This window comes from Pipistrellus hanaki, assembly GCF_964339955.1.
Source record: "Pipistrellus hanaki genome assembly, chromosome: 3".
Classification (NCBI taxonomy): domain Eukaryota; kingdom Metazoa; phylum Chordata; class Mammalia; order Chiroptera; family Vespertilionidae; genus Pipistrellus; species Pipistrellus hanaki.
The window spans coordinates 120,339,878-120,354,455 of NC_140505.1; the positions used below are offsets into that span (position 1 = coordinate 120,339,878).

At 35.2% G+C, this 14,578-nt stretch overlaps 1 protein-coding gene across 2 annotated transcripts in view; it reads right to left on the bottom strand.

Annotated features, from left to right (window-relative positions):
- Nucleotides 1-14,578, bottom strand: part of ACSS3 (acyl-CoA synthetase short chain family member 3) — a 153,393-nt gene that overhangs the window by 67,608 nt on the left and 71,207 nt on the right. For both annotated transcript variants that reach the window (XM_084878860.1, XM_084878861.1), the window contains 2 exons: nt 11,870-11,950; nt 11,694-11,789 (listed from right to left, as the gene is read on the bottom strand). In XM_084878860.1, coding sequence (XP_084734986.1) covers nt 11,694-11,789; nt 11,870-11,950 — 177 coding nt within the window. The remainder of the gene's footprint in view (nt 1-11,693; nt 11,790-11,869; nt 11,951-14,578) is intronic.

Genomic DNA, 14,578 nt, shown 5'->3' on the forward strand with positions numbered 1-14,578 from the left:
CATAGATGATCAATTGCCCATATGATTAAAGTGGTTAGTGGGATGTTACAAAGCACTGAAAACAAGACAGTTACCAAATATCTTGAAATTAATCTGCACTTATAAGTTTCTACTACTTATGATTTAATGTATTAATATTTACGGGCCACAAATGACAGGTCCTGAGTTAAAAAACCAGGTAATGTCTTACCTTCTCACATAATTCCCAATGAGGTTACATTTTCAACATAGGACAGTAGTAGAATATAACAACTTAGCAAAATAAAGATATAAAAACACTAGAGCTAAATCTTTCAGGGGGAAAAAAATCACTTTATTAATTATTTCAATTTATCTACAGCTTGTACTCAAAGCTACTTGTGTTTTCTCAAATTCTGACATAAAAACTTTTGAGTCTGCCGAAACGGTTTGGCTCAGTGGATAGAGCGTCGGCCTGCGGACTGAAAGGTCCCGGGTTCGATTCCGTCAAGGGCACGTACATTGGTTGTGGGCACATCCCCGGTAGGGGGTGTGCAGAAGGCAGCTGGTCGATGTATCTCTCTCATAAATGTTTCTGGCTCTCTATCCCTCTCCCTTCCTCTCTGTAAAAAAATCAATAAAATATATATTTTTTTAAAAAAAACTTTTGAGTCAACTGCAGTTTTGGCTCTTTTTGTGGCAGGATTAAAAACACACCTGGTCTTTTTTTTTAGGACACTTCTGAGACTGTTAGCAAAGGCACTTTCTATAGCATTTCTAAGGTGAAGACAGCACCATCCTTATGGACTAGTCCTAAATTTCATTTCAGTAGACAGGTGTAGCAGTGTTGCCTTGTTTATTTTGGGGGAGTAATGAATGGAATTGGCAATGGCATTTGCTGAATCCTACTACATGCCTCCTGCCTATATCAATGATGGGAGTTTGGGTATACATCTAACTTGAGGATGTATTGCTTAGTGAAAAAAGGAAAATGCAAATATTGTACATACCAACTGTACAATGCCATTTGTATAAAGAAGGAGAAAAGATATTTTATACATAAATTAACTACTGTACATTTAAGATTCAGTGCTTCCCAGTGAGAGAAATTGAATATCTAGAAACTAGAAAGTGAGATTTGAACTCTATACTCTTGTGGGTTTTGAAATATGAACCAAATGAGTATATAACCTTTTTCAAAAATGGGCCTTTTTCTCCCTAAAATTCTTCATTCTATAATTCACATGAACTTTCCTAATGTTGAAAACGTTATTGCTGCTTTAAAGCTACAAGGGATTATTGCCCCAAGCCTTAGGACTCCCAGACATAGAATTTGTTACTAAAGCAGGCTTTCTTTTAAGGGGGAAAATTTTATTTATAAATACTATATGATGATTAAGAATTTCTATCAGATTAACTTGCTTGGTTATTTTCTAGAAACTTTCCATCATTTCATCAGCATCCTTTATCTTATCCATACCAACATCTAATCCAGTGATGATCAACCCTGAAAGTACATTAGAACTTCTTAGAATGCCTTTGAAAGTATCAGTACCTAGTCCCCACTCCCAGAGATCTGAACCTAACTGGCTTTGAGTTAGGACTGAGCATTGTTTCGGTTTATGCAAGCCCTAAGTGATTCTAGCCTGTAGCCAGGATTGAGAACCAGTGTGTCCTTAGACTGTAGACACTGCCTACACCACATTATTCGTGAATACCTGCCTGCCTGGTTGCCCTAGTGGAGAAGCCTAGAATCTAATACCAGCCTTTGCTGGTTCTATCTGTTATAAATAAATGAGCCAATCTGAATATTAATAAAGTAATGTATTAATAATTGCAATTTGATTACTGGGGTCATATACTGAGAAAATAATTTGGGAGAAGTACTTCATTGTTTCACATTCTTTATGCCTTGATCTATAAACCAGACTCTAGACTGGACATACATTTCATGAATTGTAGACCTAGCATCTATTTTTCCAAAAATGTAATAACCTTTACATCTTTGCCTAGCCCAGCAGCTCATTCTGTGATGCCCGGAGACCTTTTACACTACAGTTACCCTTGTCATCAGAGGTTTTAGTTTGCACTGCTCAGGAGGATTTTATCTTAATTTATCTAGATGAAGGGTTCTTGACCTGGATTTCAGGGAAGTTCATGAATATTTAGAAAAAAAAATTTAAATGTGTACATTGTCATTTTCCTAGTGATAGAAGTTAAGAGCTTTTGTCAGATCTGGAAAGGAATGCATAAACTCAAGTTTTCTAGGTATATGAGAGCCAGTGTTTAGCTTGAATGATGCTAGAATCAGATGGATAGGTGGGTAGACCATAACATCTGTTCATTTTCTTCTCCACAGGATGGATGCCCCTTTATACAATCCTTTTAACCCACCTCCATCAAAGGGCTACAGCAGTGTTTGTCAACCTTTTTTGGGCAAAGGCACACTTGTTTCATGAAAAAAATCACGAGGCACACCACCATTAGAAAATGTTAAAAAATTTAACTCTGTGCCTATATTGACTATATATAAAGTAATTCTCTTGAATAGGAATCAAATAAACACAAAGAAAGTATTTTATAATTACTTTATTATGAAATATTAAGTAAACAAAATAGTGAAAAATTATAAAATTCTTGTCTTGTCTGCACCTACGGCACACCAGGCAACATCTCGCGGCACACTAGTGTGCCGCGGAACAGCGGTTGAAAAACGCTGGGCTACAGATAGACTCAAAAACCAAAAACCTAGTGGCCAATCTGAGACCCTCAACCAGCCTGTCTTCATGGCACGCCTATTAGTTGATTATATGAAACTGTCATTTCTGTAAAACAGAGCCAGTCAAATATTAGCAATGTTACATGGTTTGAATTAATACTTTCCATAAGCTTTCTACTTTGACAATCTCTCTTTGCTGTCTTCTGTAGATACCACAGAGTTGTAATTCCTTATGTTGAGTCCTCCCTTTCTTTAGTTAAGAATGTGCTTTGGCTTCCAGACCCAATAGGTAAGATTTTTCCAAGGCCATGGCTCCAAGATCCTTTCAGAGAAAGCCTATCTGATAAAAGTCATATGCAAATTGACTGTCACTCCAACACACAGGATGGCTGCCCCCATGTGAACACAAGATAGCAACCACAAGATGGCCAGCAGGGGAGGGTAATTGGGAGGGACCAGGCCTACAAGGGAGGGCAGTTGGGGGCAATCAAGCCTGCAGGGGAGGGCAGTTAGGGGTGACCAGGCCGGCAGAGGAGGGAAATTGGGAGCAACCGGGCCTGCAGGGAAAAGCAGTTGGGGGGAACCCAGGACTGCAAGGGAGGGAAGTTGGGGATGATCAAACCTACAGGGGAGGAAGGCTGGTAGGAGAGCAGTTAGACATCAATCAGGCTGGCAGGCAGTGGTTAGGGGGTGGTCAGGCTGGCAGCCAGAAGCAGTTAGGGTCAACTGGGAAGGCAGGCAGGCGAGCAGTTGGGAGCCAGCAGTCCTGGATTGTGAGAGGATGTCCGACTGCCCATTTAGGCCCGATCCTACCTAAATCTATCTCTTTTGTACAAACTTTCAGCTATAAGATTTGTATTATATAAATAAAACTTTCAAGAGTAGAACTTAAATATTCTCACCAAAAATAAACACACAGATAAATAAATGAGGTGATTGATGATTTAATTAACTAGGTAGGAGCAATGCTATCACAATTTACATGTGTTTAAAATCATCACAATGTACACCTTAAGTATCCTACCATTTTTTGTCAATTATACCTTGATAATGTTTTGTTTTTTTTTAAAGTTAAGAAAAATTTATCTATCCCTCTTGGTTTGGTTCTTCCCCTGCCTTCTCCCAGCTCTGAGAGTTGGCCATGTTGAGCCAGTGAACAGGCCATTGCTTCCGCGTAAGCCATAAGAATCTACCTGTCTCACTAAAAAGATGCTTAACTCTAAAGTATTGATGCCAGGTAAACAAAGCAGAGCAGTGGAACTGGTAATCTTGCAGGACCAGCACTGAGCTAATTAGGGGCTCTGACATATTTACCATTCTCAGCAGTCACAGGGAGCATTTATCACTAGGAGAGCTGGTGGCTCGTGACTTCTAGCTTTCATCTCTGAATTCTTCCATGCTGATGTACAATCACTCTGCTGTTCTGCACTAGAGGGACCAATTAAGGTGGTTTTCTTTTTATTTATAGTGAATAGTGAGACTTTGCTGTAAGCAGAGAAAATAAATGGCATCTTGCTTTATTACACTTCCAGCTTTCTGCCCAGAAAAATAAAGGGTGGCTATTCCATACGCATATATTCTGCGATTCAACCTGAGGTTGTACAGAGCCTGGCTCCTCCATACCATTGAATCCTTTACATAAAAAAGTCCTCAAACGTGCACCTATGTTCCCATATTAAAAAGCAAAATAAACAAAATAAACACAATCAACCTTCCTATAAAATTGCTCTCATCAAGGTGGTTAATGACACCTGATCTCCAAAACTCTCTTCAGTTGCTGCCTGGCCAGACCTCTCTCTGCACCACTGAGACTGCTGAGGCCTTACCTTCTGAAAAAGCTCCCCTCCACTGGGCTCCAGGACACCTTCCTTTTCTTATTCTCCTACAGCCTCTCCCATTTTTCATTCTCAATTTGCATAGTGCCCCTTTCTAAACTTCACTTCTCTGAGTATCTTCATCACCTTAGGGATTAAATTACTAACTTTTCTACATCTGTAATTCTGAAAGTTTTTCTGAGCTTCAAACCTGGTTCCCGGCAGCATGCAAATGTCTGAATAGCACCTTTAAACTCAACATTACCAAAAGCCAAAGTACCATTTCCCCAGCACAATAGCCGTGGCTCCTCTGCAGCATTTCAGTCGATAACTGCCATTCTGTAAGTTGTCTTAACTGAAGACATCACAGCTATGTTCAACGTCCTGTTGACTTCTTTCTTGTAATATCCACCCGAATCCCCATCATCTTGCCTTTTTAATGTTCAGACCATTCACTGGTTCTGGCCACGGAGTTTGCGCTTCTTAACTGTTTCCCAATTGTTTGTCTCTAAAATGTAGCAAGAGAGCACTAAACCTGGAGCCAGAAAACCTTGTTTTAAATCCTAGCTCCATCTGGTTACTTAATGTCTTTGATCCTCAGTTTCTGCTGTAAATAGGGGCTCCAAATATTTGCCCCATGGGTTTGTAGAGAGAGAATTAATTAAGGCCTTGTATATAAGTGCTTAGGAGAGTTCCTATTACCCAACATTCAATCAATAGTATCTCCTATTATGATTTGTATTGTCTTATCCACAGTTTTCTCTGTCTAGTATAGTCTACAAACTTCCCTTAAGGGGCTGGTGGATTTATTTTTCAGTCAGAGTGGCATCCCAACTATGCCATTGACAAGCAATGTGACCTAAAGCAAGTTATTTACTTTCTTTGATCCTCATTTAGTTCAATCATCAAAAATTACACCCAAACAGGTACAAGAATTAAATATAGAGTATTTGTCACAAGCCATGGCTCATTGTAGTTTCTGAAAATTTTTCATATCTTTTACATATTACATAGAGTAAAAAAGTTTTTAGTCTTGATTTGTTTGCTTTCCGTCCTCTATATTGTCATATATATATATATATGCACACACACACATATATATACATACACACACACACACACACACACACACACACACACACACATATATATTGTCTGGATTTTCAGTGCAAGGAGTGCACTTGATTATTATTCTGCTTCCCTCTCAGTCCCTAGCAAGATAGGCACCAGTAAATATTACTGATGGAGCTATGACAATAGCTGAACTTGCTTACGCCAACATAAAACACAGGCACACATAGAGAAAAATAAGCTAAACAATAAATAACTTTGTACAACTTGGTCGAGTGAGAGAGAAATCTAAAAAATGCTGGCATCAGCTTCACAATCTTTCCCAATTGAGAAAATCACATTATATGGCCAGAATCAGAGTCACTGTTTTTTCTCATTCCACAGATACAGAGAGGGACATTGGTGATATACTACATTAAAAGACTATTGTTTTCCATTACTTTCTGAGGAAAACAAAGGACTATGATGTGTGCCTACTGAGGGCACTAGTTAGCAACACTGCGGCTACTATTCTTAAATGAAGTAACACATCCCTCTGCCTGAATGAAGCAAATCCCTCTCCCTGAAATAGGGATTATAAAATTAGACAAACATTAACATGAGATGGCAAAGTTCTTATAAAAAGAAGATAACTACAATAAATACAGGTAACATTATAATGTTAAAATCGGAGGGTCCATTTGAGGAAAATACACTATAGGATGACTTCATGAAGACTATGGATCCAGAACAGCATTGACAGAAGTAGATGACATATGCATGAAAGATACACTGGGGATAATTTCACAAGGGTGTTCAATGCAAAAACCATCTGGAAGTAGTTTTTATCCTCTGTATTTAAAATATAAAATGTTCAAACTTGGAAAAGGTTTAAAGTTCTGTCCATGAATATACAGCAGTAATAGTTATTAATATTTTGAAAAAAATGTGTATATAAGTAATGCTGTTATATCTTACTATATATAGTATACAAATATATCATATTAATTGAGGACTTCAAACTCATTTCACATACATTATCTTATTTGATTCCCATACAAATAAAGGAGAGTAGAGCTCATTTTTACAGTAATCATTTATAAAGAGAAAAAGACAAGATTATTTAAACTATTCCTTCCTCCTATGCATTCAGGAAAAGAACATTCAATAAGATATTATCAAACTTAATATTCTGAAGTTTATATATATATGTATAATATATATACACACATATATATATGTATCTGTATGTACATATTTATATATACAGTGTAAAATTAGTAATGATAAAGCTCATCAAAAAATAAAAATGAAAGATTATAAATGTATGGGTAATGGCAAACCATGAATTGCATTATTCACAGATGAAAGACTTCAAGGCCACTCTTATTTCTCTCACAAATTCTACTCTAAAAGAACAGACTCTTGAAGGGAGAGACCACTGGGTTATTTTCCGCATCTGCCTCTCATTCTTCAAAGTTGGTGGTAGCAGGATCAACACATCCTGTGTGCTGATTCCTTTGCAGGGCGCTTAGAGGGAATTAATGGGCTCCGAGGGAGCTGCTCTAGTGCTGTGATGACTGCTTCAGTTGTGAGGACAAACATACTGAAAGAAGAAATACTGAGTATCTGAAAATTCAAACATTACAGTGACTGTCTCACATGGGAATGAAAGATTGGCATTTATATTGTATAATTCTATTCTGGGAAAGAATAAATTCATATTTCTAAATAACAACAGTAGCTTATGATAGCATTTTATTGTATTATTATATCCTGACAACTATTCTAAGGCCTTTTCATGGATTCACCAATTTAATGCCACATAAGGAAAGTACAATTAATATTTATATTTATACAGGAGAGAATTGAGGCTAAGAGCAGTTAAGTAACTTGTCTGAGGCCAAACAATTTGTACACATTTTAGGAATCATAGTATGCTTCCTCTCAAACACTAAAATCTTTAATTTAGAATGAAACCTTTCTTCACTAAATGCATTTGAAGAGTCAGCTTTACTCACTATTAATATAAATTGGAATTCCAGAGACATACACATTAAAACATGCTATCAAAAAATATACTTATTATAGAAAAAGAAAAACAATGACCTCGGAGCAGATTCACAGATGTACAGAATTGAGAGAACATGTGTTCACCCTCTATTTTAATGATGAAGAAGTGGATTCTAGAAGAGGTTGAGTTAGTTCACCTAAGGTTATAGAGACAAATAAAGGCAGAGAAAGACGAACAACACAGATATTCACGTTTCCAGACAAGTGACTATGCTCCCACATCACAGTTCAGAATCTTACGTCCTCTACTTCCCCTAACTAATTCATTGCCTGAGTAGGCAGATGTAGTACATATCTTCAAAGTTAATTATTTAATTATTAACAGACAACCATCTGCCCTGGCTAATCTAGTGAACATACTCTGAAGAGATTATCAAAGTAGTTTGCTGCTTGAAGTTAACAATTTGTGAAATGCAAGCTAATGTACAATCAGAGCAAGCTTCCATTCCTTGAAAACTTCCAAAAAGAATGTTATCACACAAACATGACATATGCCATATCAAGATCAAGTATGCCAACCAGTTTATGATGTAATGCCAAGCTAGATTTAAGGTGTCTAATAACTAATAATCTATTCTAAGTATCACTAAGCCCAAAAAGAGTACACTGATTTCTTTTTTTAAATTTAAGAAAAATATATTTTTGTGTCATTTAATATATGAGCAGTTTTACATCATTTCCCCCAAGTTTTACTGAAGTATAATGAACAAATAAAAACTGGCTGTATTTGGGCTGAACTACTTGATGTTTAGATACATGTGTACATTGTGAAATAATCACTGCAATCAAGCTAATTAATATAGTCACTAGCTCACATAGTTACCATTCTTTTCTTTTTCCTTTCCTTTCCTTTTTTTTTTTTTTTTTTTTTTTGTGGTGAAAACACAATCTACCTTCTTAGCAAATTTCAAGTACACAATACATTATAATTAACTATACAACACTTACTGTACATTACATCCCCAGAATCTATTCACAATAAATAACTAATATTTTGTACCTTTTGGCCAACACCTTTCTACCCAACAGCAGAAAAATACACATTCTTATCAAGAGCATATGAAATATTTTCCAGGACAGCTTATATGTCAGGTCACAAAACAAGTCTTAAATTTAGGAAATAAGAAATCATTCCAAATATCTTTTCTGACCACAATGGAATAAAACAATAAATCAGTAATAGTAAGAAAACATAAAATATTCATAAATATATGAAAATTAAACAAAAAACTCTTTAATAATGACTGGATTAAAAAGAAAATCACAGGAAAAATTTTTAAAGTATCTCAAGACAGATAAAAATGAAAACACAACATACCAAAATTAGGGAATGCAACAAAAACAATAGTAAGAGGAAAGTTTATAGTGATAAAAGCTGACGTTTTTAAAAAAAGATACTAAATAAATAAACCAATTTTACACCTCAAAAACTAGAGAAAGAACAAGACCCTAGTAAACCCCCATATTAACGATCAATGTAAGAGAAACCAAAACAGAAAAAGGACAAACTGTCAAAAAGTTAGAAAAAGTAGAGTTCTGTTTGGTGTGGTAAGCATTTATTGAGTGCTTCTATGCATGCTATGCATTGTGCCAAGAGACTAGTTTTTAAGGGTTTCAGACTATATGGGTATAAACACATCATTTCAGTGCCATGTGGTCATCTCAGTGACAGACATGTGCTCAATGAACAAGAGAACCATGGAACGAGGCACTGAGTACAGCCAAAGACTGTGAGAGGAGCCTCTGGAGAGATGATAACACATAAGCAGTCTTCAAGGTTCATAGGAATTAACAAGATATGAGAAAATCAGAGGGAAAGTCATGCCAGGCCAAAGAAACAGCATGAACAGAAAAGGGCATGGAGCACAAGAGTGGAGAGAGGGAGAGAGAATGGCCTGCAAGGAGCTGTCAGGGTTGATGCCACTGAGAGAAAAATAAAATCAGATCAAAGAGGCCCTTTCACTTACGAAGTCACTGTTGGCTTCTGTTATAGCAGCTTCAATGAAGTGATGTGGACAGAACTTGGACTCACGTAGAATGAAGAATATGTTCAGACAGTGTGGGTAGAGTGTTTTTTCAAGGATCTTAGTGCAGAAGAAAATAAAGATAGGCTAGCTAGAAGTAGGAAATTATCTAAAAGGCTTAGTTTTGTTATTACAGAGAACTGAGTATGTTTACAAGTCATAGGAAAGAAACCAGAGTGCAGAGAAAAGTTTTAAAAATGTAGCTTATTTTACTCACTCTTCTGCAAAAACAAGTATTTATAGAGCATCTACACTGTTCTTGAACACATTATCTAAATAAAGACAAACAACCAAAACCCTTTTCGAGGTGATTTAATGGGTGAAAATCTGACTTACCCACCCAACCATTTAGAAAACCAGCAAGGTAAAAATTAAGGAACACTAATATCTTCAAGTGGTGACTGTAAGAATTCCACAAATATAAAAAATAGTCTCTAATTTTTTTCAGAATCATTGCATACAATATTTTAAGGTTGTAAAGGACCTTGACATGGTCTAATACTATTATCCATATCCCACATATAAAATTCCTTTCTCCACGTTCCTCGTCTGATATTGAGAGACTTTACATAAAAGAGAACCTTTTATTTAAGAAGGTGTCTATTCTACTTCTGGACAATTAAATTTATCTCTAATTATTCCCAAAATATTGGCCTCTGTAACTCTGCATTACTACACTATTTCCTTTATGTATAGCAATTCTTTGAATATCAAAAGATACTGAACATATACTAGCATACACACTAAATATTTTATCTTTCAAACTGATCTTTCACAATTCCTTTATTTCTTTCTCATCTGACGTTATTTTCATTCTAGTCCCCTTCTTTCAGATGTTTTTTTGTTCATTTGTTTATTTTGTTAATTCTCACCCAAGAATATTTTTCCATTGCTATTTTTGTTTGTTTGTGTGTGTGTGGTTTTTTTTGTGTGTTTTTTTTTGTTGTTTTGTTTGTTTGTTTTTTTGAGAGAATGGAAGGGAGTGGGAATGGAGAGAGACAGAGATCGATGTGAGAGAGACACATTGATTGGTTGCCTCCCGCACACACCCCACAGGTGATCAAACCTGCAACCAGGTATGTGTCCTTGACAAGGAACTGAACCCGTGACCCTTCCATACTAGGGCTGATGCTCTAATCACTGAACCGCACTGGCTAGGGCTCCAGATGCTTTCTAATAAGTTAATTATTTTTTCTCCTACCCATTAACCTGAACACAAATTTCCAAATGTGAAAGAATAAAATAAGATCATAACATTATATATGGCATTTTTAAAAAGCAATCCTACCAACTGCCTTCCTTTGAATTAGGGACAATTATAATGCACAAGGACTTACCCACATAAACTGCAACCAACTCAAGTTTCTCATACTTAATTTCTGCAATTATTTTTAATATAAAACTAAGATAAAGATTTCCATATTTTCCTATCTTGTGCTTTTTGTACCAAAAGTCCAATTTCATTTCAACACTGATCTAGTAAACTACCATTTGGCTATTCCTCTAAAATTTGCCCTCCTGAAACTCTAAATATGTGTTTTAAGTATTTATAAAAGGCACAGATAAAATTAAACATAATGATCATATGAGCAAAATTTTTCTAGTATAAACACAGAAATCTTATTCCTGGGTGACATTAATCCATGCAACAGAATCTTAAAGCAAAAATTAATTTAGCTATAAATCTGGCCAGCCTATGATTTTCTTCCATGTTTGTGTATCCATCATCTAAAACCAAAACATCATACATTTGGAAACCCATTGATCCTATTAGAAAAGGTGAATCTTTGTTGCTTGTTTTAGGATAGCTATTTTCTTTCCTAAGATTCTAAAATCAGTATTAATATAATATTTTCTAGAAATCAATTAGGGATAGACATCAAGTTTTTAGTGTATGTTTTTCAGAATTTATTTTTTTATGGCATTGTCCCACAAATAAAGATATAAAAATGTCCCCTGTCCCAATTCTAATTTTCCTACTCTTACATAGAACTACTTCCCAAAATGTTTCAGTAAAACAATATTATATATATTGCATTAATTTCATTTTATTACCTCATATAAAACTGTTGTGTTCCCATGAAGAAGAGGTCCATAACAGATATAGGAATGTCCAACAACCCAGCCTAAGTCAGAAGCTGCCCACCACACCTGAAAAAATATAACATAATAAAATGCATGTATCTTACTCAGAGAAATGTCATGAAAAGTGAATTTACACCCATGATTACCTCTCCAGGTTGAAGTCCATAGATGGAAGACATTGTCCAGTTTAGCATTACAGCATAACCTCCAGTGGGCCTAACCACACCCTAAATGAGAAGAAACAAAATTAAAATTAATAATGTGTTATAAGAGTCTCAGTCTTCCTAGTATCTACCTAAAAAAAGTTTCTGTTTAAAGTATTTCATCTTTCTTAAGCTACAAATCACTTTGGCTTTTATATAATTGTATCTGAGTCATTTCTTCTTTGGCTCCTCCAATAACAAACACAGAATAAATTGTCCACATCAGTCCACTTGCAGAACCCATTCTCACAGATCATTCTTGACCTTCTAAAGAAAAACTTATGATTTCACAGAATCATATGCAATAAAAATGTATTCTAGTGGTAACATAAATTTACAATATTACATTTTCAGGTATATTTCCAGAACAAAAATGGAAACTCAAAATCAAGGACACAGAAAGACCAAAGGTAGCTATGCGTCTAAAGACTAGCATAAGATGTCTATCCCCTAATATTATTACATTTTAGTATGCTTAGAAGGAAAAAAAGACATATTCTAACCAGAGCCTCATTACAATGCTGCACTGAGGCTCATGCTAGTACTGGGATGAGCAATTCTTTAGTGCTGAATTCTGGAACTCTGAGGAATCAACCCTGGTGGGTTGGATCTAAGGCTGACAGATTTGCCTTATATTACATTTTGTGCTATAGTAGGGATTGAACCAGCTTCTAGCAGCTATCCACAACATTGAACATATGCAACTTTTATACAGAGTCCTACTTGAAAACTGAGAAAAGTATCATGATAAATAAGAACTGATGGTAAATTTAATAATTGATTTTGTTTACTGCTTCACTCTAAACATTAATCATCATTGGCTGGAAAAAAAAAAGACCTATTATTACTATTTAAAGCAGGAAGGTGAATGCTTGCTAAGAAATATTTAATATTTCACTCAAATGCAATATGAAGCATTTCTAGTAGAGCAATGATAATTACTCTGAGCAGAAAATAATTATTTTACTCAAAGGGCACATGTGGTCCTAGTGTACCTAATTGCACCGCTTTGGCTTATTTCTGCAACTGTAACGCACACACATAAATGAGTGAATACAAAAGAAATTGACTTTCTGTCAGTTACTAAAATTTCTGCTCTCCCCGGAACCACTAATAAAACATTGGCACCAAGCCGTGGAACACGTCTTATCTACTAACAGCAACACCAGGTCTCTTAGCAAATATCACTTTGTTGACATCTGACAGCTACTTTCTGGGTTGTATGCCATAGTTAGCATGCAGCTGGCTCTCGTGATCACCTTGGGAGAATTAGAAATCCTAAGCATCTCCCCATGTAAGCTGGGCAGCTCTTTCCTCAATTTATTCTGCATTATCTTTCATGTATTTTGCTAATTCCTTTGTCCTATTGAGAAGGCCGTTTCCTATGGTTTAATAGCTTGATGAATTTGATGGTAATCAACTCTTTTCTAAAAAACTGTATTCATTTCATGGGGGGGGGGAAAGTGAACTTTTTTCATAGAAAGTAAGTTATCCATATATTACAGTAAACAGGGATAATGTCAGTAATGATTTCACTCAAAATGTTTTAGAATTTTTTCTCCACCTCCTGTCTCTGCATTCAGAGCTCATTTGTATCAATGATATAAATATTATAAGGGGTCCAATTTTAGATTACGTAGTATAGAGGGTAAGGTTAATCAACTGGAAGTGATAAAAAGGAATCAAAAGCCTGGGATGACATAAATAAGTAGCAATTCATTTGGGAAATTTAGAAGAAAACTTAAAGGATAGGTTACAAAAATTCTATTTACCTCTCAAGTGATTACTTTTTAAAGTATATTTGCCAATGCTACTCTGCTTGTAAAATTGTACATTTGGCCCCTCAAAAAAGTGAGTCTTAAAATGAGATCATGCACGGGAAAGCATTAAAAAGTGTAATAGCTAAATTTTAAACTCTTATTAACAAAATTATTTCCTTAGTTCTAGCAATTATTGATTTTTATTTCTCCCTATGCTAATCCCACCCAAAAAGCAGAAATGTCAAAATATAGGTTACCATCAAAGATTCTCATTAAAAGCAATTAAAATGGAGCTATAGGAGAGAGAAAAATCCATATTTGCTTTTTATTGGTCTTTGATTTCCACTTACTTTTATTTTGTTAAGGGATGAGTGAAATAATTTCCATCAAGTATCACTTTGTTGTTCATTAATTTAGACTCTAGATCTGAAATTTAGTATTGCCTCCAAAATATGCAGATAATTTACAATTTTCTGAGTATTTAATAAGGTGCAGAAAAGAGAAGTGCATCATTTCATATTCTCCATGCAGATCTTTTACAAGAAGGTTAAAAGTTAAAAAAAAATAAAAGATTATGTTAAAAAAGTTTATTATAATATTGCTATTAACATGTGACTAAAAAGAAAGTATTTTTGTTTCTTGTTTATAATCCAACTTTATAGGTAATGATAATTAAAATGCAAAGGAGCAAACTTGTTAAGCCTTTGAAAACATAAATCATGTTTTAAAAAAATCATCATATTTTAAGTACACCAAATAGATTAAAAACTAAAAATGGTATCTGAACATATATTTGAAACTTGAGTATGAGGTAAAAATACTTATTTAATATCAATGCTTAACCCTGAAACATAAGCACACTGCATTTTACTCTTTTGAGTCTCTGCTATTA